The following is a 22,625-nucleotide window of genomic DNA, read 5'->3' on the forward strand; positions in this document are numbered from 1 at the left end:
GCATTCAGTTATACTGAGCGCCATCCATCTCCATCTGTCAACATTTTGAATGTTGACAGAATTACATGACGCATAACCATGTAAGCTCATTTTTGCTAGAGACCGATGCCGCAGTGGAAATTTGTTTGTTCTTTTTAAATTGCATATTCTCTGCCTGTGTAATTTTGTTCCTATGAAAGTCAGAATCACACTAATTGACAGAGAAGACAAAATGGATTGACCAACTCCTAGGAGAGCAGATAATGGCCTTTCACTTCCAGAGCTTCACCACTGACCAAATTTACAGTCCAGCCAGAGAATGAAGCAGAAAAGGAGGGAGCGAGCATGGGTGAGAGCTGAGAAGGTGGGAAAATATAATTGGTTTGGAGAATATGCTCTGTTCCTTTGTCTAACTCTTCCTGCTTCGTATTTGCAATATTCTTTTAGGGTTCACATGTCAGTCTCTCTCAGTCAGAGTGAGTTTGTGTGGTAACTGCTCTCCCACTGGTGGCTTCACAGAGCATAGAGAGTAGAATGAGGATTGCCCCTCACCGCTGCATGTGAACTTGTGTTCCAGACAATAAAGGATCAGAGTGTGTGCATAGCCTTCTTGGCCTGCCGATGACGAGTCTCTTCCTAGCCAGAGGGTGCTTGGACACTAGTTAATGTGTTAGGGTTTAAGGTTGCTCGCCAAGCCTTGGGATGTATAAACTTCTGCATTTTTTTCAAGCCAAGAAAAACTGTATTTTTTTCCGGGGCTCTGAATAGAACTGTTACTCAAAGATTGAGTAACAGGTTAGAATTCACTTAGAGTTCTGGCATCTCGAAAATTACTCAGAAACTCCCAGACGGTAGTCCATGTCCAGTAGGTAAGGTGGGGAATCACACTGTAACGACTTTATTGTCCAGACATAAACTGTATTTGTTAATTATTTTAACAAACACTTGTTTCATATATAATATGCAGTATGATTTGGCGCAGATTTTTATGGTGGATGCCCTTCCTGATGCAGCCGTCCTATTTATACGGTTTGGGCCAAAACTAGGGGGAAATCTACACCATAGTTATATCATAACTGCAAGCTCCTCTGAGACCCTATGACAGGGGTGGGCAACTCCAGGGCCGGTGTTGTGCAGGTTATAGATGTGTCTTTGATCCAACACAGCTGATTTAAATGGCTAAATGACCTCCTCAACATGACTTGTAGTTCTCCAGAAGCCTGGTAATGAACTGATCATTTGATTCAGATGTGGTGACCCAGAGTGAGATCTAAAACCTGCAGGACACCAACCCTCATGGCCTGGAGTTGCCCACCCCTGCCCTATAATGAAACCTAACCTACCCAAACGCAACAGCTTGCAGCTATTGCGTTTGGCCTGTCAATTCTTCCTGTGCATTTCCAGCTACTTTTTTCCCTACAGTTTTTGAATTTATCAGTGAGAAAATACGAATAATCATCTCAATATAAGGAATAATAATCATATCATCATCATAAGGATTCCCAAATGTCAGTATATTCCTGGACGGAGACCGTATGAGACTGTATAAGAAGTAGAAAGACTTCTATCATGGCTTGCACTGCCGATATAACAAAGATTCACGGCAGAAGTCCAAGTCAGCCTGAGGATGTAAATATGTCTCAGCATTGTTTTACTTTGGCGTTTTCGGCCTCTCGAGGGGAGCAGGACATGCTGAAAACAAATTCCTGACATCATCAATGTGTAAAGTCGTTATATGTTGGCAGCCAGTCGCCTTTATATTGAAACATGGTGTGTTTTTGATTGGATGAAAGTTTTTTTCACTTATTTAAACCAAACATGGGAGTGCTTTTGCAATATAGGGTGCGCTTGATCTGCATCAATGAGAGACAACTTTCCGCTACAAGATGATCAGCGATACTCCACCCTACTGGCTGATGTGCATGCACACTCTGTGACAGTCACATTCAGGAGTGAGGTGTACCTTGGTGTTGTTTGTCCTCTCCTCCTCCTCTCTTCCTCCTCTTCATCCCTTCATTTTTCTCTCCTTGTTGAATAATAGAAATGCCAAGTGATGAGAGCTCAAACATCAAAAAGCCCATTTCCCAGCTTGACAGAGCAATTTACCTTTTCCCATATTCACTCGCACATAATTAAAAGTAGTGGATTGGACTGCAGCGTATAGACCGCATATCTGTATAGCAGCAGTGAGTCACATATAAGAAGGCTCGCGAATGTAGAGTGCAGAAACATAAAACTGATTCACCGCGAGAGGAGAGTTTTCGATTAGCGAGCGATGGATTTACACACGGCTCCTTTTGTGTCTTTGTGAGACACACACTCCTACACGCACACACACACACAGCCTCACGGTGTTCTTTCACTCCATGTATCTTTGTCTGCCTCCAGCTTTGGGTCCGTCTCTGTCTTTTCAGTGATATCGCATCATTTTTGTGCTCATAAAAACAAGCAGCGGCACTAAATCAATTTTATCATTGCTGTTGTTTCCTCGTTACATGTTCAAATTGTTCTGATCTAATAAAAGCCGCGCGCTAAAGGGAGATTTTTCATACTGTCATCACCCTCTGTCGATGACGTCACCAAGACAGATATTTCTTTTTCCTTGCGTGTCCCTATGGATGACATCACCTAACTGCTTGAAAGTAAGTGACTAAGTGGATTACAGCTCATAATCTATTGATTTCTGCTGTACCTTTGCACCAAAGGACTTACTTATCATATGATTATCCGCCCTGATTCTAACGTGCAGCTTCCTCTTCATTAATTCCCCTTCATAATGAGCTATTCTTTTATTTTCAGCTGGACTAATACAGCCTGAGGATTTTTGATCTACTTCTAGTATTGATGCAGACAGCACCCAGTCTCTGATCTTTGCTATGTAGTAACATCATGACCAGATTTGCACTATTGAACTCAAAGGGCAAGGTCACGCCACTGCGCTTGTAAAACAGCTTCATTAGGTCGCAAGTTAGCAGCGAATGGCCTCGCCCCCTCCTTCCCCTGCGAAGCCTCTCAGACAGTGGCATAACGGTCCAATGATGTACATCCGTGTATCGATTTTGCTACAGTACAGAAATGTACTGAGCTGTACTGGACTGCACAGTACAGAAACTCTACCCCTGGCTCCACATCAGACAAGGTTCATATTCAATTCACTCAGCATTTACTGTACTTGGAGGTCATGCAGAAAAGAGTGCTGTGTGCTTCTTTTATGACACTTTCCCTGGTGTTTTTCCAACTTTCAAGTGGCTAAAAAAGTATTATTGGAGACATGTACAGGATAAATAATGAGATGAGGATACAGAAATCTACTAGAAATGCCCTTGGCCCTGTCAGCTAATTGGTTGAGTTGAGTTTCGGAGCATGCCTTTGCATTTGTTTGCATGGGCGTATTGAAATTGGTGACAAGGAGGTTTATTTATTTTTTTAATGCTGAATATTATTTAAATGTTGTCTCTGAGTGTGACATCGAAGCCCTTCTGGCGTGCTGGGCTCTCAAGTTCAAGTGTAATGCTTCAATTAAACTATGAATTGCTTCAGGATTTATCCATGAAAAACACCCTTTTTAAAAAAATATTTTTTTGTCATATACTTTTCACAGCGTTTCACAGCTGAAAAAAAGTGTCTCCAGCCTTTTCTGAAAGACTGTTTCTAAAGTTGACAACAAGAGAGGAAGTGCTGCTTGAAGTGTTGATGGCGGTTGCTCCTGTGCTCATTAACAATCTGCGTGAAGCCCACTGGATATGTTATAGGTTGGACATGTAATGAAACTAGAAACTAGAAAGTACACGTCACTATCAAAATGAAATCTCCAAACCCTGTTTTATAAATGTGCGAAAGAAGAGAAAATGCATGGAAATACAGTGTTTTAAAGAGTTTGAAAGTCAGTATGAAAGTAGTATTTAGTCTTTCTTGTCATTTCATTAAGTAGTCTTCATGAATAGTTCTTCAGGCTTCTTAAAGGTCATTCAAAGCTCTTGTTCTTGGATGTTGGCTGCCTTTTGTTCAGTTCAAGAAGCTTCAACATTGATTCGTTAACGTTAAGTTCTGGCTTCTGGGGAGGCCAATCCATGACATAGTGTTGTTCCATTATATGTCTTCCAGATATGCTTTCACTCCATTGGCACTGTGCTTCCAGATCATTGTCATGCCGAAAAATGAAGCTATTGCTGATCAGATGTTTTCCAGATGATATTGTGTGGTGGATCAAAATGTGAGGGTAGCTTTTTGCAAATCTAGTGGCATCACTTTTGGCAAGATCCCCAACACCACTTGCTGAAACGCAGCCCACATCACGATAGAGCTTCCACCATGTTTTGCAGATGGCCGTGGACACTTACAGCTGTACCTCTGTTAAGACCTCCACTCCTCCACTCATTTTCAGTCCAGTTCTTGTGTAATTTAGCATATCTCACTCTTTTCTCCCTGTTTCCCTTCCTTGGGAAAGAATGGCTTCTTGACAGCGACCCTTCTACGGAGACCATTTCTGGTAAGACTTTAGCAAATGGTAGATAGATCAACTGAAGGGCCAGATATATCTCTCAGGTCCTTATGTCAGGTCTCCTGTTTCTCAAGGACATGACTTTCAGACATTGTTCATCTGGTGTAGATAGTATTTTAGTCCTGCTGCTTTTTCTTTCGAAATACACCCTTCCTGTTTAATCACATTTTATAAGGACGTGATGCACACTGTGCTGAGATATGCCAAGGTTTTAGCTGTTAGCAAGTTTTTGAAATCAAACTGTTGCTGCAAAAAAAAGCTTTTTTGTGCTTGTCAAATGGTGTTATGTTTGGTAATTGATTCAAAACAAGAAATGGGAACAATTTATGTAATTATGCGACCGGCGGCTAGTAAAAAAAAAAAGTGCTTTAAAATTGGTTCAACACTGGTTCATCCTGCGAGTTAGGGGCCTTTTTTACATTGGCCAGAGTTAAATGGTTTAACAAACAAAAAAATTCTACTTTCAAATTTTTCAGGCATGAAGACTGGACTAAAATTAATGAATAAGCTGCAAATGTCCATAAAAAAGCTTTGAAAGACCTTCGGAAATCCTATTTCTCAAGAACACTATAGAAATGGAAATAAAGTCAAGCTCCTTGGAAGGAAAATATAAAAATAAGAGGTGTGGCTCAAGACTTTTGAACACTGATGGCACTACTGATGTCTAAAACGTTTAAAAAACGAATGAGAACTTTTGAAATCTTGAATTTAATTGTATTTCTGAAAGACTTGACGGCGTGCATTTACATATTTAAAAAAAAATTGCACTGGCATCTTTTCAGATGACATATCTTTCTCCTCACCGACACACAAACACGGATGCGCACAAATCCTTGCTGTCTGTCAGCGAAGGCAGAGAGATGACTGATCGGCTGATCAGAATGTGATTTGTGAGACAGTCAAAGAGACAGACAGTGAAACGGAGAGCGATGGAGAAGTCTTAATGTGGTTGGGAGCAACAGCGTGACTTGGGTTTAAAAAAAAAAAGAAACAGGCTGAAGCTGATTTGTAAAATCTCAGTGACTGAGAGCGTGAGATAAAGAGACAGGAAGTCAAGAAGGACTTAGGAGGCCATCCTAGATCATTTTGGTTTCATTGCTCGTGCAGATTTCTGGTGCCATGAATCATGCATATCTGTGGCTAAGAAGACAATATATGTAAAATAATATGTTTGTTTTATAGGTTTATTTATATAGATCTTTTCATCTCTTTCATCTTGCACATGCTAACGCTGTACTGCAAATAGTAAATAATCAACTTAGCTTAGCATAAATACTGGAAACAGGGTGTACAAACAGTAGGGTGTTGAGTTTCTCAACACAGACTCAACCCAGTGTTTCCCTTTATTGTCATCTTGGGAATGTGAGTACTACGTGAACTTATGCAAGGAAGAATGCACTTTTAAAGGGTTGACTCTACAAGAGTTTGTTTTCTTGCTAAGCTCTGTATTGTTCCCCTCTCTGCCTGTTTCTGCCCAAGTTTGTGTCTCGCAGTGGCTACTTGTGATCTATGGCCTCATTTGGTGTGTTTTTGGTCTGTCCAGCCAAATTCATGACAGATGAGGGCATATCAGAAAGATAGAAAGGCAGAGAACAGGGGAATGGATATGAGACTTTATTTATTTTTCTTAAACAAGCACTACTGAAACTGATATTCGGACTGTCCATTATTTTTGTGTGTTTATAAGTCATCCAGCATCGTTTCAGTGTATCCTTTGCACATAATTTAAAGTGTAAGTTGTGCATTCAAACATTGCACCTCAGCGTGCTTACATTACCACAGATAGCATATTTGCATGCACTTAGTTGCTGGTAACGTGTGCATTTGTGCAGTAGTCTTAGAATTGGGCTCATCCATCAGCCTATTGTGTAGTGATAGCGCCTTATATTCCTCGCCATATTATACAGATGGGACAATTACAGCTAGGCCTATAGCGGCAGCTAGCTTGGGACCAAAAGGGCCCCATATGTGGAATGAAACATCAGTCGCAATTACATTTGTGTGTCTTTCTCATCTATCCTTCCCTGTATTCCTCATTTCCACCCTCCTCCATCTAATCCACCTCCCCCACCCCACAACCGCCACCCTCCTCCTTCCTCTCATCTGCCACTAGGCAAATTAAGAGGCTCTCTATCATGACCCAAATGAGAGAGGCTCATTTGTAGCAGTTATTTATTTGTAATAAACTCTCCCCCCAGTCATCTCCTCAGCTCTGCTCTCTCTCTACCCTCCACTCTGGAAACATGGCAAAAAAGAAAGAGAAAAAGCATCTGAATGCTGCTGGGGATACACCCCCCCCCCCCCCCCCCCCCATTCAAACACTGTCCATTATCATTTGAAGACTAAAATGAATGTTTAAAATGGACATTTTCCCTCCGTGATCTCATTCTTTCTGTCTTCCACTACCTCTTCTCCTAATTCCCCTGTCCTCCCCCAGCCTCACCTCCCGCCACTGTCCACAGATGAATGTGTTTCCCTTCGGCAGCAGCAAATAGGCCACGGATGAAAATGCCATATTTAATATAAATAGGTGGTGCTCACTTATGTACTGTCTCGCTCACACACACACACACACACACACACACACACACACACACACACACACACACACACACACACACACACACACACACACACGCCAATGCTCCCCAGCCACCTCAGTAAGACAAAGAGTCTTTGGCTGAGCATCTCCCGTTTCCCATCCCATTATCTGTTTTCTAAAACTCAATAATTGAACTGTTCCAATGGAATACATCATCTGGCCCACTATCACAAAATCCCATTGAATAAACTTCTCTCCCTGGCTATTGTGCTTGAGCATGACATGTTTTTTTCTTTCCGTCCTCCCTTTATCAGATAGGCTGTATAACTAGCGTGGTATTTGTCCAGGCGCAAGTAATGACTGCAATTTGCTGCTATTTGATGTCCTGTAAGGGGCCTGGGCCTTGTAATGGTAGCATTATAATAGTTACCAGGCACAGGTTACTATTACCATGTTATGAATCTGCCATAAGCTATTGTGTCCAACTGTACATTAGAGTGACACAGGAGGAGGATATGTACAGACTGCGAAAGAGATGCTGGGATTACTGACATCTAGTTGCGGTATTTGCTGTTTGTATTAAAGCTGTCTTGGGATGTAATGTGCAATTGGCTCATATAAGGAACGGAGTTTACCATTATACTTTAATCCAGTCCTGCATTTATAAGTTAGACTGCAATTATTTGCAAACCTTCACCAATCTGTCTGACAGTGGTTGCAGTGAGTTTGAGTCATGCAGGAATTATTTAGACAGATCTTTTTGCCAAGATCACCGGTCGCCCAGAGGTGAAGGGTGTTGTATGGTGAACCTCTGGGTGACCGGTTGGTTGCTTCAAATACTCGCAGTCGGTCACCAAATGTGAAAAATTTCAGTGCAGTCACCTGGCAACCACAGATTTTTTCTCCAGTTTGCAAGGAGGTTATCGTCCCATTTTTACTGTAGTATGACTGAGCCATGAAAATATTAAAGGATAGACCTGACACTCATGTAGGGTTCATCAAAGCAGATTGAGTTCATTGTTAAGTTGAGACAGACACACTGTTTTCCCCATACTATCTACAACTTGAGCAGCTCCTACCCAAATGCTCTTCTGGTGGTCATCAGAGGCTGCTTTGGGAGGTGAGAATCATGTGAATGGGGAAGATTTTGAGCAGCGGAAGGTGCTGTAAGCAGAGCAACAGAGAGTACAGGAAATTGGGATTTTTTTTTAAAAAGTATGTTGACATTAAAACCAACATATGCAATCATGTCTGATCAATCATGCGGCAGCTGTTCAAGAATAAGACATTAAAAGAGCATGATTCAACATTTGAAGTTTAATAAGTTGAAAAACGGTACGGTGAAGGTAGGGTTTCTTCTTTGAAGCTTTTTCCACTGCTGCGTCTGCAGCTGCCATTAGAATTCATCCTCACCACCTTCCAGCTCACCTGGTGTGCCTCCTGCCTCTGCAGTGTTATTGATGTCGTACCTCGCCTATCTGAGGAAGCAGGAGGTGTGCATGCACGTTCTCGTGTGTGAATGCATCCTGGGTGGTCAGTGATGTATTTAAGAATTTAACAACTGCCCCAGAAAACTTGTCTCAAACTCTCAATTTAGTCCAGAGAGTAACTTTCTCACTGGCGTGTGCTTGTGTGTGTGTGCTTGCCTGAGGCAGTTTCCTGTCTGCCAATCTACCTGTCACTGCCAAACAGCATCCAGTAAGTTCAGATAAAATACACAGATTCTGATACGCTGCAGATTACGGATTTATAAAAGAAAAAGATTAAACCTGAATGTGCACAGGTGTGATTAATGCATTTTGCAAGGGATAATTAGTCAACTTCTTCTACACTTTGGGTATAATCCAGTGTAACTTGTCCTTCCCGATTATCTTGCAAACAGATGGTGAAGGCAGCAGTATACAACATGCATGTTCAATAATAATTGCAGCCATCTGTTGACTTCTCAATGCTAATTTCTGCAAGTTTCACCGTGGCCTGATGTTCAGATACATCTTCAGTTGCGCTTTAAGAGACTGATACATTTGGACAATGTTGTTTGATGTCCTTGTTGATAGAGAGGTTCCCCAGTTCCTATGCAAGAGATCAAGTTTCATCTTAGTGCAGTCATGCAGAGACACAAATGGCAGCTACGACAGATTTAGGAGACAAAAGGAGTAATCCTCGATGTTTATCTTAATGGTGTTAAGTACAGTACCACAGTATCATGCATTTGATTATTGCTTATTTTTCACTGGAGTGCTGCACAAAGCTGGTTTATGTAGTTTTTGGAGTAAGTGACAGACAGCCTAATAAAAATGTAGCTGCAGAAAAGGCTTTACAGCTTTACGCTAGCTAATTTTGAATGTCTGTGAAGGTTCTCAGTCATCCAGGTCATCGTAGTCAAAGGAGCTTGCAAAGAAAAGCGTCTGGACTTCTTTAAGTTCCTTGAAGAAGTTTTAACCTCTCATCTCTCTAGGAGTGAAAGAAGCCATCTATGTCCACTGTGGAGCGACCATCTTTGAACAGAGGCGGGGGTTTACGACACCAACTCTCTGCCATCTATAATCCAGTTTTGAGATCTCTTCCCAGACGCCTTAACGCCCACTCACATCCTGGGCCATCTGATCTCAGGAATTCGCATGATAAGGTGGGGCCAGGTTTCACAATGAACTCACCCGAAACTCTGGCTGATTGGGACCCACACCCAGTTTCACACCTTGGCTCAGGCGATTAGAGGATCATCAGGGGGTCCTTTTGTCCCTCTGTGGGGGGTTACTCCCACTAGGTTTATATCTGGGACTCTCCACCATTTGACCTTAGAACTGAAGAAGCTTCTCGGATGAGAGGTGAAACATCTTCAAGCAACTTAAAGAAGTCCAGACGCTTTTCTTTGCAAGCTTCTTTGACTAATTTTGAATGTACACCCATTAGTTTGGGAGAGTTGTAAGGGACTCGATAAGAAAAGAATCGTCAAAATTAACATAGTAAAGACAAAGACAGACAGACTTAATGTGGGTCAAGGCAAAAAAAGGCTGCAACCTACACTAATTCACCATGATTGCTTCTTTGCTTTAAACACACTAAAACTCTGTAGCTCCCATTTAAGTCTAGAGCACTATAGCCAAAAGAGGATTGCTCTCTACTGCAGTAATTCATATTTGGTGGAATGAAGCCTGGATTATACTCAGCTGCAGACACGGACAGCTCGAGCCCCGATGACCGAGTAGTCATTACCGTTGCACTTCTTTGAAGTCTGCTGCCTGGACATATGCATAGTTGGTGCATTGTAAAGTGAATTCTCTGCGGATGTGTGCGTGGACCTCGCACTCACTGTCTGATCTTGAAATTTACATCACATGAACCCAAGAGGACCCTAGCGGACTCAGAAAATATAAAACCTGCTTGTTTTTTTATTCTGGGACTTTCCTGCCTTTCCATACCCAGATAGGAAAGAGCATAATGCAGGAAAGGCCCACCTCACTGCCCTTCTAGAGCAGTGGCAACATGTGTCATACAAGCTTGATTGAGTTAGATACAGTATGATAAGGAAGGGTGGGGTGGATGTGGTTTGCAAAGTGCTTGCACAGCAACTGTAGGCAGGCGAGTACCTAGTGCACCCTATATGAAACTTGTCAACTGGCAATTTCGAATATTTTTAGCTGAGATAATCCTAGTTGAAGCCAAAAAAATGAAACTCTTGGTCAGGCTAGAGGAATTCTTATGCGATTGCCACATCAGCAGGTTGATTTCGACCCTTTAGCATCAAATTCCACAACAATCCATCGGGTATTGATCCACCACTACCCAACCAAACGACGACTACACTGACGATTGCACAAAGCAATGTGCCTAAACTTGCTATATGTGTCTAGTTATAGCTCGTCATCATAGGCTGAACAGCAGTCTTTATGGGGAGTGTGAATCTGATCTTGATGATCAGATTAGCACCTCTAATCCTGAGGGGCTAAGCTGATTTTTGATGCATACAATCTGCGCAGTGCTCTTAGATCTTTTTGCTTTGAATAAATTGCAACTGAGTTTTATTCTTCGGCGCGCGACAAGGAGAAATTATCAATGCCTAAAAATACACAAATTGTTTGCTTGCATCAGAACTGTGGGCAGCACAGAGTATATGTATTATAGAGATAAGTTCTTCAGAGGGTCTGTTTACATGTTTGTAGACCTCTACTTTTCTCCCTCTAGCTACCTTTATATGCAGCAGTATGGAGTTGTAAGCAGCACTTTCAGAGCTGTTTATCTGTGATAGTCACAGTGGGCTTGTTCCTTTAATCTCATGTTCCAGACGCAGGACACCTCCAGTAGATCCTGTTTATACCAACCCTATATAGTACAAGCTGTTTGAAGGTGGTGTAAACAGGGTTTCTGTGCAGCTTTAACCAAGTGTGTTTGCCGAATGCGTGCTTATGTGCGTGTTTTTTTTTCTCTGTCTTCTTCCTAGGTCACCCGTGTACCAGTGGAGAGCTGTGAGCAGTACACTTCCTGTGGAGCCTGTCTGGGATCAGGAGACCCTCACTGTGGCTGGTGTGTGCTGCATAATGTGTAAGTGCATACTCTTTACTGCGTCGTATGTAGTTGTTCCGGTGGTTGCTCAGTGGGTGTTCTGCACTTAATTACAGTCTGTCACTTCAACAGAGTTGTGAGTTCTGCCTGTTTATGCTCATGGTAACCACATTATGTGAACCTGTTTTGGCACTGCATTTGTCAGTGTGTTCTAACACAACAAATGCCGTGATTTAACACCTTATATAATGACTTTCTTTTGAAAATTGTATTTAGATAAGTGTATCTGTTTTTCTTGGATCAATAATTGACAAAAAATGTGTCACTCAGTGTCACCTACACTGAGGCTTAGACCTGTGACTTACTCATAAACATGGTCTGAATGCTCTCATTTTACTATTTTACTATAAAGCAACACTTTGAAAGCACATCAGATCTCGGTGGGGAATGTGTTATCAACCTACAGGTAATGGTAAATACTGAACAATATTACAAATTACAACATTCTCCAGACCCTGTCACGTCTGTCACATGTGCTCAGGGTGAAACTGCTCTCATCTGTGAACAGCACAGGGCCCAATAGAGGATGTGGGGCCCTCAGGCCACCCTCATGAAGTCTGTTTCTGATTGTTTGTTCAGAGACTTTCACACCAGTGTCCTATTAGAGGTCATTTTTAGAGCCTTGGCAGTGCTCATCCTGTTCCTCCTTGCACAAAGGAGCAGACACTGGTCCTGCTGATGGGTTAAGGATCTTCTACGGTCCTGCCCAGCTCTCCTAGATTAACTGTCTGTCTTGTGGAGTCTCCTCCACAATCTTGACACTGTCTTGGGAGACACAGCAAACCTCCTGGCAATGCCATGTATTGATGTGCCATCCTGGAGGAGTTGGACTACCTGTGCATCCTCTGTAATGTCCAGGTATCGCCTCACACTACCAGTACTAACGCTGACCCTAGTGAGATGAGGAAGGAAGAATGTCGAAGAATGAAGGAAGAATTTGTTAATGAAATTAACACCAAAGAAGCTGAAACTGATTAGCAACCCTCTCGTCTACTTAACTGACCAGATCAATATCCCAGAAATTTAATTGACTTGATGCTAAACTCTTGATTAAATGTGTCCCTTTAATATTTTTTGAACAGTCTATAATGTGTTGAAGGAAAAAGTTATTGTAGCTTTGAAGAGTCTCTCCTTCCATTCACTCCTGGTAGAGTGAATGGCAAAGGAAGTCAAAATCTGACTACTTTCTCACCTTTCCCCATCTGGCTAGTCAAAAACAGACCTTTAGATTCCAGCATCCTCAAACTGGCCCCCCACAGCCTACATTAGCTTCAATATTAAACTCATTTTCTGAGGATATAATTGCAGCCCAAGGAAATTGGCCTTTTCTCTTCAGTAGCCACTTTCTAAAAACTTGTTCTGCTAATTTGGTCGGAAACACTTGCATATAGGAATTGACCATTTATAGCTAATTATATTGTTTGATTTAGTGGAAAAGGTTCTGCTCTCTAAGAGAGCACTAAAAGAATGCAAAAGGCAGCGAGGATTCGGTTGGGAGATCCAATTCCCCTTCACAAATACGTGCATAATTCGACATTAAAGCTTAATTAAGGCAACATTACCAAATGTTTAGCACATAAGGAGGACGCTGGGGTGAAAAAACAACCAAAAAAAAAGCTGTGCCACATCTGACATCCAGGTTTCAGCGGAGCAACAGTGAGAAGTGTTAAGTTGTAAAGGACAGCATGTACACCAGTGTTAATATGATTGGGAATTTCTGGTCAGCTGGTAGCCAAGCAGCTGATGAATGAGTCGCTGATGGTGAAGCATGAATGAGCAGCTGGTGCCAGTCAGTGAATGCAAGTACATTCAGTGCCCGAACTAATGCCTTGCTCTACGTGTTTATTGCTCTTTTGGACTTTATGTTTGACTCTTATGCATGGTCAGTCTTCACGGTAATCAGTCCTCGTAGACTTTGCTAAACCATAGCTCTGATTAACTCAATGCTTGCTTTATAAGTACAAATAGGCATACTGATGACCACACTATGGTTCTGTTGCTATTAAGAAAGTGCTGAATGTGTGGTTGCCATGTTATCATTAACGCATACTCCTGTTTCTCCTGTGTTAAACTTGTAACTGCATAGGTTGTTTATATGCACCTTTGCAATTTAATTCTAATTTCCATGCATCTATGCACTCACTAATGAACAGAGTCGGTGTCTGAAACTCAGCATCCTGTGGGTTATCCAATAAATCAGTGATCTCGCTGTTTTTTCTCTTCCCAACTGAGAAGTGCTTAAAAGCCACATTTGGACCAAATGCCTTTAGCTGTGATACTTAAAATGTACTCTACATATACAAGCACAACAAGGAATCAAGACTGGTGTGGATTTCATGTAAAACACAGGTATTTATTGCTCATTTATTGCTTATGTGAGCATATTTTTTGTCTCTAGATGTTCGAGGAAGGATCACTGCAAACGAGCAGAAGAGCCTCAGCGTTTCACCACCAGAGTCGAACAGTGTGTCCGACTTTCCATCCAGCCAGACACCGTCTCCGTCACCATGTCAGAAGTGCAGGTACAGCGCGCTGTCTGACCTTGTGTATCTGTTCAGCTACTCTATAGAGGCTTCGTGAATTTGTACGTGGTCCTTTATAAGACGAGTGGGGTAAAGATTAATGGCTGGGAAAAATGAATAAGGCAGATGTGAAATGAGACTAAATAAAGCTTGTTTTGTGTTGTAGCTAACAGTCATTTTGAGTATGAGCTGAAAAGTGCGTTTTGAGCCACACGTCTGAGCAGCATTTTCTGCTTTGGGCCATTGCTAATGAAGTGTATTGATTTAAATTTCTGCTGTGTCTCATCTTTCTGCTTTCTGTCTTTTTTTCTCGCTAGCTTGTGCTTCAGACACAGAATGTGCCGAGTCTTTCTGCTGGAGTGAACTGCTCCTTTGAGGACTACGTAGAAACGGAAGGGCGCATCTACGGTGGACGCATCTATTGCCTGTCTCCTTCGACGAAAGAAATCGCCCCCATCACGCGAGACCAAGGTAGACAATAAGTCAGAAAAGATATGATGTTGGAGTTAACGTAGACTTCACAAATGTCTGGCTTTTGCTTTCAAAATGAAAGCCCAGATCATTTAAACAATAATCTTATTTATCTGTTAAAGTGAAAAAGAAATGTCATTTCATATCATAATTATCACATGAAGAAAACTGAGAACTTTTTAAAAGTAGATTCATTATTGGTGTCTGAGTCCAGCTATTTTTTTTGTAATGGAAAATGCCAGCTGGGAGTAGCTGCCTTAGGGTTTTTTTTTCTTCCGCTGATGTACTTTGACACAGAATCTGGGCAGCAACACAAAAAAGGCTTTTATTCAGATGAAAAACAGACCTAGTTGTCACATTTCTTATCTTTTCAGCAAACTGCATCATGAAAATACAGCACTTGCATTTGAAACATAACAAATTTTTTGTCCCTCAGTGGTGACAGCAACATTCACGACCTCCTCCTCTTACAGCCAACCATATACTGTAAGCTAGCAAATTCAAAAACTGCTACTATTTTGACACTAGCTCCTGTTAGCTTGGGTTACAACTGTGTTAAACTATTCTGAGGCTACGTACGGGATTCATAGTAATAAAGTGCCCGTGTGAGCAGCTCTTGGCTTAACGTTTAACAAATGTAGCCTGGACATCCTTCCAAGCGAAAGGTTTTACTCTATTAAAAAAAGCTTTTTTATCAATATTTTTTTATCAGTAAGTGTAGAATTACATACAATATTCTGAACTGAAACAATGAGATGAAAAAATGCCACCCATCTTCTTCCGCTTTATCCGGGGCCGGGTCGCAGGGGCAGCAGCCTAAGCAGAGAGGCCCAGACCTCCCTCTCCCCAGCCACCTCCTTCAGCTTATCCGGGGGAACACCAAGGCGTTCCCAGGCCAGCCAAGAGATATAATCTCTCCAGCGTGTCCAGGGTCTGCCCCGGGGCCTCCTTTCGGTGGGACATGCCCAGAACACCTCACCCAGGAGGCATCCTTGTCAGATGCCTGAACCACCTCAGCTGGCTCCTTTCGATGTGGAGGAGCAGCGGCTCTACTCTGAGCCCCTTCCAGATGGCTGAACTTCTCACCCTATCTCTAAGGGCCAGCCACCCTTTGGAGGAAGCTCATTACCACCGCTTGTATCCGCGATCTCGTTCTTTCGGTCACTACCCACAGCTCGTGGCCATAGGTGAGGGTAGGGGCGTAGATCGACCGGTGAATTGAGAGCTTCGCTTTTACACTCAGCTCTCTCTTCACCACGACGGACCGGTGCAGCGTCCGCATCACTGAGGCCGCAGTGCCCAATCCGTCTGTCGATCACCGGCTCCCTTCTCCCATCACTCGCGAACAAGACCCCGAGATACTTGAACTCATCCACTTGGGGCAGGAACTCATCCCCGACCCGGAGTGGGCACTCCACCCTTTTCCGGCTGAGAACCATGGCCTCAGATTTGGAGGTGCTGATCCTCATTCCCGCTGCTTCACACTCGGCTGCAAACTGTTCCAGTGCGAGCTGTAGGCCATCACCCGTTGAAGCCAACAGAACCACATCATCCACGAAAAGCAGAGATGAGATTCTGAGGCCACCGAAGTGAAAGCCCTCCGCCACTTGGCTGCGGAATTAAAAAATGCACCCAGGTATTTTCTCAAACTTGTGATCTCAGCCTTTTGGGACCATTTGTACTGATCTGCTCTGAAGCAGTTGCATCTCTGGATGTGTGATGCTAACATCATAGGTAGAAAGCCAACGCATGTACAGTAGCTTTCTGACAAATTCACTTCACAGTGCAACAAATGAGACAGTCTTTAAAGTATTGGTCCGGTAATACTAGTCTAGAAGAGGTGTGGCCATCTATTCATAGCCATGCATTAACCAGATTAGTTGTCCTTGTTTCAGAAAAGCTATGTTAGGAAGATATCGTGAGGCGATCTTGGCTCAAGAGTTGGCAGTTCGTATTGTAATCGGAAGGTTGCCGGTTCCAGCCCCGGCTCGGACAGTCTCAGTCGTTGTGTCCTTGGGCAAGACACTTCGCCTACTGGTGATGGCCAGAGGGGCCGATGGCGCGATATGGCAGCCTCGCTTCTGTCAGTCTGCCCCAGGGCAGCTGTGGCTACAACTGTAGCTTGCCTCCACCAGTGTGTGAATGTGAGAGTGAATGAATAGTGGAATTGTAAAGCACTTTGAGGGTCTCGAAAAGCGCTATATAAATGCAATCCATTATTATTATTATTATTATTATTATTATTATTATATGAAGATATGTTTTTAATTTCTCCATTGCAATAGTCTGATCTATATTTATCACTTTCTAAGAAATGGTCTGACTAGACCTCTGTTCTCCATGAAAGCAATATCAACATCTGTCTGTCTATAGTTCAGTTCTTGCGGTCGAATGGTAACCAGTTTTGACCAGAAAAATGATATCAGGATTTCAGTCATGTTCACTGTGTGAAGCTTTCTCAAATCTGCTGCAGTAATTTAGTCCTGCTTTCAGTTGGACATACATTATTAGATCACACAGTGTCACTTTTTGCATTTTTACATTTCAGCCGTCTAACAAACTTTTGTTTGGGGAGACGATGACGGGCTTTTCAGCTGAACAGTTTTGCTCGATGCTAAATATGAATTGTTTGCTTAATTTGACAGTTTATTCAGCTGTGTGAGACACAAGACATTTTTCTCTTCGGCTTCACCCACTGCTTCTCGATTATCAAAATTAGAATGAGCATATTTATAAACATACCGCTGAAAGCCCATGAATGTATATAGACAGCTGTAAGTGTTTTCGCCACTGAGTAACTCTAATAAATAGATTTTGCTCAGAGCTCTTTTTACTCTCCAGCAGAAGTGCTGTCTCCAAATCTGCAGATTTACAGGAACAGTGAAAGTGTATACATTGACTAGGACCAGGTTGCTCCTGGGGTCATGAAACATTTTCCATATACGAACTGTTATAGATGGACTATGGAAATATAGAGTGGAGTATAGAGTAGGGTGTCATACATAAAGGCCGGGAGGTCAGAACTGTCTCAGCAGAGGGTCCAATCACGCCCACTGATGTGAAGATTGCAGAAAAGGCGTTAATAATTCAAATTTACCAGTACAATGCATTGCTGCTCCTAGTGTGATGATACCAGTGTTGTTGTATGAAAGAGTACCTTTTGATCCTGTTCAAAGAACTAAAATGTAAAACACTGTTGTTGAGTTTGTGCCTGTAAAGCTCCACAGATCTAAACGTTAATGCACACCTTCGTAATATTTAAAGAATGTGGATTCATTTATTTGGATCGGTTATTATGCAGTGGGTTTTACTCGTCTTTGCTACTTGACATTCTTTGTAAAGAAAAACACTAATAAAACACAATGTGTTTGTTATGTTTGACTTTGTAGGTGACCGACGCATAATAAAGTTGTATCTAAAGTCGAAGGAAACTGGGAAGAAGTTTGCCAGTGTGGATTTTGTCTTCTACAACTGCAGCGTCCACCAATCGTAAGTTGAGAGCTTGTTGCTAAGTAGGATGGGGCGAAAGGAGAAAAATATCAGTTTATGTTTAGTTTCTCTGTTAAATTGCTTTAACACTCTTTTAAATAGCTATTGAGGTTTCTCAATGACATCATTCATTGCTCAAGAGTTGTCATCCATATTGGATGTTGGTTGCTAGGGAAAAATGCATATTTCTTTACTGATTGACGGTGCTTTTTGAATGTTCCCGGTTCAGAACCTGTCCAGAAATACAGAATTCAGATTGCTGGGTGCCAGATGGTCCTGGCCTGTGTAACTGGACCTTTATTTACTTGATCTTTCATTGTCACCATGATTGTCACACATCCAAAAAGTTAACATCACACAGTTACTTGACAGATGTCTCCAAAACCTCAATACAAAGATCATACTGCTGGTCAGATGCAAGATGAAAATCAACAGGTGGCTGAAGTTTTAAAAGAAAAAAGTGCTAAAATACTGCTACTTACCTGCAGGTGTAAATAACTGGTTTAATACAGGAATCAAGAGAAAACCATGCAGCCGTTTCTAATTCAGTATTCAATCTGTTCAAGATTTTTACAAATCAATTAGTTAATTAAATCTAAAGCAATGAAGGGACTACTGGTGAGTGAAATAATAAATCGATTCTTAACCATGGAAGACTTAGAAGAGCAGCCAAGCTTGGGAGGAAAAAGACGTCACTCATGTTCCCGGGAAACATATTATCCCTAATTTAAGTATAGGAATACTGGTAGACTTTTCAACAGTGTTCTGAAAGCAGGATTTTATATGCATGTCTGTGTCTGTTGCTTAAAAAGAAGGTGCAAGACAGGAAACAAGGAGAGGTAGTCTTTTCAATTCAATTCTATTGTATTTTACTTATACAGCGCCAAATCACAACAGCAGTCGCGTCAAGGTGCTTTATATTGTAAGGTAAAGACTCTACAATAATACAGTGAAAACCCCCAAAATCACTGACTTACTTTAAGCAAGCACTTGGCGACAGTGGGAAGGAAAAACTTTTTCTTTTGTCACTAAATTTCTATCAAAAACAATTTCTACATGACACTCTTCTTTTTTTTGTCTTTCTGTGCGTACACAGGAAGGGGGGGACTAGGGGGTATTAGAGAGAGTGACAGAGTACTGAGATCATCCTGATAATGAATGAAAGAATGTGTTCCTGCCTTGTTAAATAAAGGTTAAATGAAAATAAATAAAATGTCATTTGCTAAATGAGTCTTGGCTGCTCCCCCTGAAGTCAGTGCTCGGACTTCGCACACACTTTTCCTCTCTTTCTCGCATTCGATTCACTTCCACCTGGCACAGACTCCCAGTTGCATCAATACACCTGAAATGAAAAAAGCATGTGTAGTATAACTAAAGTAGATTTATTGTTTCTCTTGGCAAGCATTGACTGAAGAATCACTTCCTCTTTCAGTGTTTACACCTGTTTTATATCTTAAAAGAATTAGGGGCATCCTGAAAATGATTCTTATATGTAAACATGTGCAGAATTGTCATTTTTTTTACTGTATGTGGGCTGTATGAGGGTTTAATATGTTAAGTCATGACAGTAGCTTTTAATTACTGATTCACCAGCATTATAAGTGTCTTTGTCCCGCTACCATCCGATCCTCACTCCCTGCAGCCTACAGCTCTCTTTTCCTTTCCTGCTGTCCCACTGTCCTCTTGTTTGCCTGTTGACTTCTCCTCTCCCATTCATCACTTTGCCCATCTCTCTGTCGCCTGGCCCCAACCCGTCTCTGCCCCTGCACACCTCCCATTCCTTGCCTCTCTCTCGTTCATCAAGCCCATTTATTGCTCGCGCTCTGCTCTCGGCCCTGCATATATCTGCATAGTAATAGGCCGTTAATTAGCTCTAGCTGAGGTGCCTGTGTGGAGATGGTCATAATGGAGTGGGCTTGGAGAGAGCGCTCACCTGGGCCACTTCTCGGGGCCTCCAGGCCTACTTGAATGGCTTTGATTCTTTTTTTTTTTTGTGAATATGTGTGTGTGTAGTTTTCCGTTTGTTAAAGAGCATGCAGGATGTGTCAAAGTAACTCCAGAGTGCCTATTTATTCATATTTGTATGCATGCAGGACATGTTTACTAATGTGTGTGTGGGTGTGTGTTTATGCTGCGTACCCCTGATTAACTAGCCCGCCTAGTCGCGCTCTCTTTGCAGCATAAACAGGCATGCTGTTGTTTAAGCCTTTGATGTTGGCTTTGCAGGGCCCCCTCAGGACTCTGTTGGACTGTTAAAAAAATAAATAATAATACAGCGCTGTTACTGCCACTGCAGCTGTAACACAAACCCGCGTGTCATGCAATACTCTTCACCTTTCACCTCAAAATCTTTGACCCGCCCAACAACCACCTCCGCCTGCAGGGAGCGGAGTAAAGAAGTCGCTGCTTTCAGGGGACGGTAATTGAGTCATCCTCGTGGGCGTGATGGGCGGATGAAAGCCCAGCGTAGAAGCACAACAGCAAACGCACAACAGTGGTACTGTATCAGCACAGATGCACAAGCAGAGCGGGCCTGCAGGCGAGCGCCCAGACGGGCTCAAAGTTGGATGCGGGCACCAGCATCACCAGCAGTGCACACGCTCGTGCAAACACACAAAACAGGTGCACGCACAGTCAGAGGGAGCGCACGCAGACAGAAGCCACAGTACTTGGCGCGGGTGAATTGCGCTGTGAGCTGTTTACATATACAATATCCGAAATTTGCATTAAAAAAAGAGGTTTGGAATAGTTTAATTGAGCGTGCGGGAGGAGGAATAATATATAGAGAGGCATAGAAACAAACAGGTGGCAGGGTGCTGGAGGGGGAAGGAAATTCACATTCTGGGAGAGCTGGAGACGGGAAAAGACGAGCGAGAAAGAAGTCTTCAAGAGGAAGAAAGAGAGAGATAAAGCCGAGTGTTGCCGAACGAAACAGAAATTGTGCCCATTGTGTCGGGAATAATGCGTCCCACACAGCTAAAAGGTTAGCGCCACAGCCTCAGGCCACCATGACCATTACAATATGAAAGGGCTGAAATCTATGCAGTGAAAAGAAGCACTCCAGGGAGGGGGACCGGCTCACACTCCAGCCCCTGGAAAAGGCTCTTATTTTGAGGCCCGTCATTCCCCGTCGCCCCACTCTTTATCCACTGCTAGAAAAAAAAAGTTTATAGTCAAACTTTTCTGTCATTACATCATTACTTGTTGATATTAAGACAATAAGTTGTTGGTCTGGGTTTTAAGTGAATGTGACCTGGTTTAATTAAACTGAGGGTTGAGACTCGCAGACTTACTGCTTTTGGACATTGCCGTGACAAGATGCAATAATACCGTATAATGAGTCTGAGTCCCCTGGTGAGAATCTAAACTTCTCATTTGGCTGCCGTGCTGCTGTATAACTTAATGATGTATGCATCATTTTATTGCCGCTCACTTTGGAGCTTTATTGGATAAAACACAAAGAGGCCTATTTATAGACCACATAGCAGAGCCAGCCTACCCCAGGTTCCAAGCAGCACCGTGCACATGAAGCACAGGCAGATATCTGCGAGATACATTATCAAACCAATCAGAGGTTCTAAATCAAAATCACGCTGCGCTTATAGCTGCTTCAAGTACTGATTACAGCGTTAAAAGCTTTCAGCTTCATGCCTCAAATGGGTCACTTTTGGGCCCACCACATGCTGACATGTTTGTTTGAGCTGCAGATAAAAGCATAGCCTGCAAATTAAGACAGAATTGCAGTTTTATCCGTGACTTTATCCTCATTGACCAGATTTAAATGAGGATATGATCGTTCCCTCCTTTCATATATGCTTGAGCGGGGCCGTTGCACGCACATCAACAGCTTTGTTCCATCGATCCATCCTCCCTCGAACAAAAGCTTGGAGAAGATGAAAAGGCGTTTGACCCGGAGCTGTTGCTGGGCCTTGTTAAATAGCAGCGGACTTTATTGACTGCACTGCAGCAGTGCCGCCACTTACCCAAGCCGGTTGTCCAGGCATTGACAGCTCTACTGTAGGACAAGTCTCCACTGCCCAGGTGACCCAGGAGGAATGCCTCGATGTCAGCACGGGTGATGACTTGCGTGCATAAGTTTGCCTTAGCTCGATGTTGTAGTCTGAGCTCTCACGCTCGTTGCTTGTGAATGTGCGCGCGCACTGCCCTGCAACGGGAAATCGATCAAGCCTGGAGTTAATAGTGAGGAGGAACTGGCTCACCAGCTCTGTTAACAAACATCAGACTGTTAGCATAACCTCAGTCCACCCTTCCCTCCATGGAAATCCACTGGCATTGATTAAAAACCTCACGCTGCAGTTCAGTCTAGTCTCACCAGCTTAACTCTGGCTATATGAAGCCTTTGCCGTTGCTTTGGTACTCCGGCGTGGGCGATTTAACAGTTAACCCTCGAAAATCTAAAAAACCAAGGACATAGACCCGAAGACAGAAAGAGGATTAGGCTGAGATCCAATTTAAAGTCAGTGTTTCCGGCAGCAGGGTGGCATTGTCAGCTGAGCAATTGTCCTTCAGCTTGGTGGACCTGGTTTGCGTTACTGTG

The 22,625-nt window shown here is 42.7% G+C and overlaps 1 protein-coding gene across 2 annotated transcripts in view; it reads left to right on the forward strand.

Annotated features, from left to right (window-relative positions):
- Positions 1-22,625, forward strand: part of LOC147305288 (plexin-A1-like) — a 317,652-nt gene that overhangs the window by 158,587 nt on the left and 136,440 nt on the right. For both annotated transcript variants that reach the window (XM_086277276.1, XM_086277277.1), the window contains exons 5-8: positions 11,464-11,564; positions 13,984-14,107; positions 14,425-14,578; positions 17,968-18,067. In XM_086277276.1, the coding sequence (XP_086133402.1) occupies positions 11,464-11,564; positions 13,984-14,107; positions 14,425-14,578; positions 17,968-18,067 (479 nt within the window). The remainder of the gene's footprint in view (positions 1-11,463; positions 11,565-13,983; positions 14,108-14,424; positions 14,579-17,967; positions 18,068-22,625) is intronic.

The sequence above is a fragment of the Aulonocara sp. 'chitande type north' Nkhata Bay genome, linkage group LG20, assembly GCF_057382095.1.
Source record: "Aulonocara sp. 'chitande type north' Nkhata Bay isolate Kocher_YH1m ecotype deep benthic linkage group LG20, A_spYH_male_GT1.1, whole genome shotgun sequence".
In the NCBI taxonomy this organism is placed as follows: domain Eukaryota; kingdom Metazoa; phylum Chordata; class Actinopteri; order Cichliformes; family Cichlidae; genus Aulonocara; species Aulonocara sp. 'chitande type north' Nkhata Bay.